General features: G+C 34.8%; 1 protein-coding gene across 1 annotated transcript; it reads right to left on the minus strand.

Annotated features, from left to right (window-relative positions):
- Nucleotides 1-638: 638 nt before the first annotated feature.
- Nucleotides 639-1,637, minus strand: LOC113651776 (trace amine-associated receptor 13c-like). Its single transcript, XM_027160624.1, has one exon. The coding sequence runs from the start codon at nt 1,635-1,637 to the stop codon at nt 639-641; it is 999 nt and encodes a 332-aa protein (XP_027016425.1).
- Nucleotides 1,638-1,691: the final 54 nt, after the last annotated feature.

Below are 1,691 nucleotides of genomic sequence, written 5' to 3' on the forward strand. Positions count from 1 at the left end.
ACTGTCAGAATCTGGAAAGCTAAACAGGCAGAGCAAGAAATCAAAGTACTGTCGAAGAAACATGCAATGGTCATACACAGTAAGGCTAAACAAATGCAATATATCAAGGCTCAGTATAGACATAATGGAACAAAAGTTCACAGTAGTGTTCATGTAATGTAAGCTTAAATGTCCGTGGGAGCCAGAAACAATCTCGACCCAGACGTGGGTCAAAACTCGGGTTTGTAGTAGAAGAAATAAGTAATGGTCATAAGTCATGATGTTACAATGCCCTTTTACATGCCTTTCATTATACAGTACCAGTTTTTTTCTGAACAAACGTTGATTAATGCAGATTTTGTTTGGAATAGTTATAATTAACTGAAAGCAACTCCTATACCATGTGTAAACAAAGCATTAATACCTGTGTTAATGGTGGAATTAAGAAACTAAAGAACTGTAAATAAAATATGAAACACACCAGAAACACACCACTATTTTAAGTTTCTGTAGCAAATATAATTCCCAGCATTTACATATAATACATTACAGTATACAATATACTGGGTTTTGAAATTTGATATGTAATAGGGCCTAAAATTATATATAACAGCAATATTTACTCTAAAAACATTATCAGAAGGTGTAAAAATGTTTCTTCATGAAAGAACATTGATTAATGCAGAGTTTGTCTGAAATACCTCTAGTGTTACAGTTAATTTAACACACCTCCTGAACCACGGATAAAACAGAGCATAAATAACTGGATTAATGGTGGAATTAAGATAAAGTATGATCAGAAGTTTCTGAAATGTTTCCGTCTGTATTTCAATAACATTCCCTAATAAACTGTAAATAAAATATGGAAGTAAACACACCAGAAACACAGACACTAAAATACTGAGGACTTTAGCTGCTTTTCTCTCAGATTTCATGGTGTGTGAGGTAATTTTCTGTGTTTTAGGCCGTGTGTGATTATTAAGCTCTCTGATAGCAGTGGCATGTTTCTTAGCAATCACAAAAACTTGAGTATACAATATGATTATGACAGAAAATGGAAATATAAATGAATATATGAGATCAATTATAAACCAAACCTCATTCAAAATGATTAAACACTCCCCAGGACATATTACAGAATTTGTGAAATTGAAATACATGAATGTTAAAATATATATCATCATCACACACCAGTTAAAAATAATTACAACAGCAGTGATCCTCGCAGAAACTCTGTTCATGTAGAGAAAGGGGTTTGAGAGAGCCAAATATCGATCCACAGCAATTAGAGCAATATTATAGATTGATATGGCTGTGAGGAAGCTACTAGATGACAAAAAGACAGTGCAGAAATCTCTCCCAAAAATCCAGCATGACTCGATTGTCCAGATGAACATTGCTGGCATCACTAAAGCTCCAATAAAGAAATCTGACACAGCCAGAGAGAGCACCAGCATGTTTGTTGGTGTGTGAAGCTGCTTGAAGTGAAGAACAGAGATGATGATGAGCAGATTTCCACACACTGTTAGCAGAACCACAGCAGCTGAACACATGTACAGTAAGATATAAACTGCAGGAGATACAGATCTCTCTGGACAAGAGAAATGATCACAGCCATCAGACTGATTCAACTCTGTCAGATTCATGAATACAGGCATTTTTTTTTTAAAGAAAGGCCTTTACATTATGATCCAATGAATTATAGGTCAGGC

This window comes from Tachysurus fulvidraco, chromosome 9 (genome assembly GCF_022655615.1).
Source record: "Tachysurus fulvidraco isolate hzauxx_2018 chromosome 9, HZAU_PFXX_2.0, whole genome shotgun sequence".
In the NCBI taxonomy this organism is placed as follows: Eukaryota; Metazoa; Chordata; class Actinopteri; order Siluriformes; family Bagridae; genus Tachysurus; species Tachysurus fulvidraco.

What these genes read in the sequence shown, in the direction of transcription:
- LOC113651776 (XM_027160624.1), bottom strand. Translation starts at nt 1,637, where the DNA reads ATGCCTGTATTCATGAATCTGACAGAGTTGAATCAGTCTGATGGCTGT.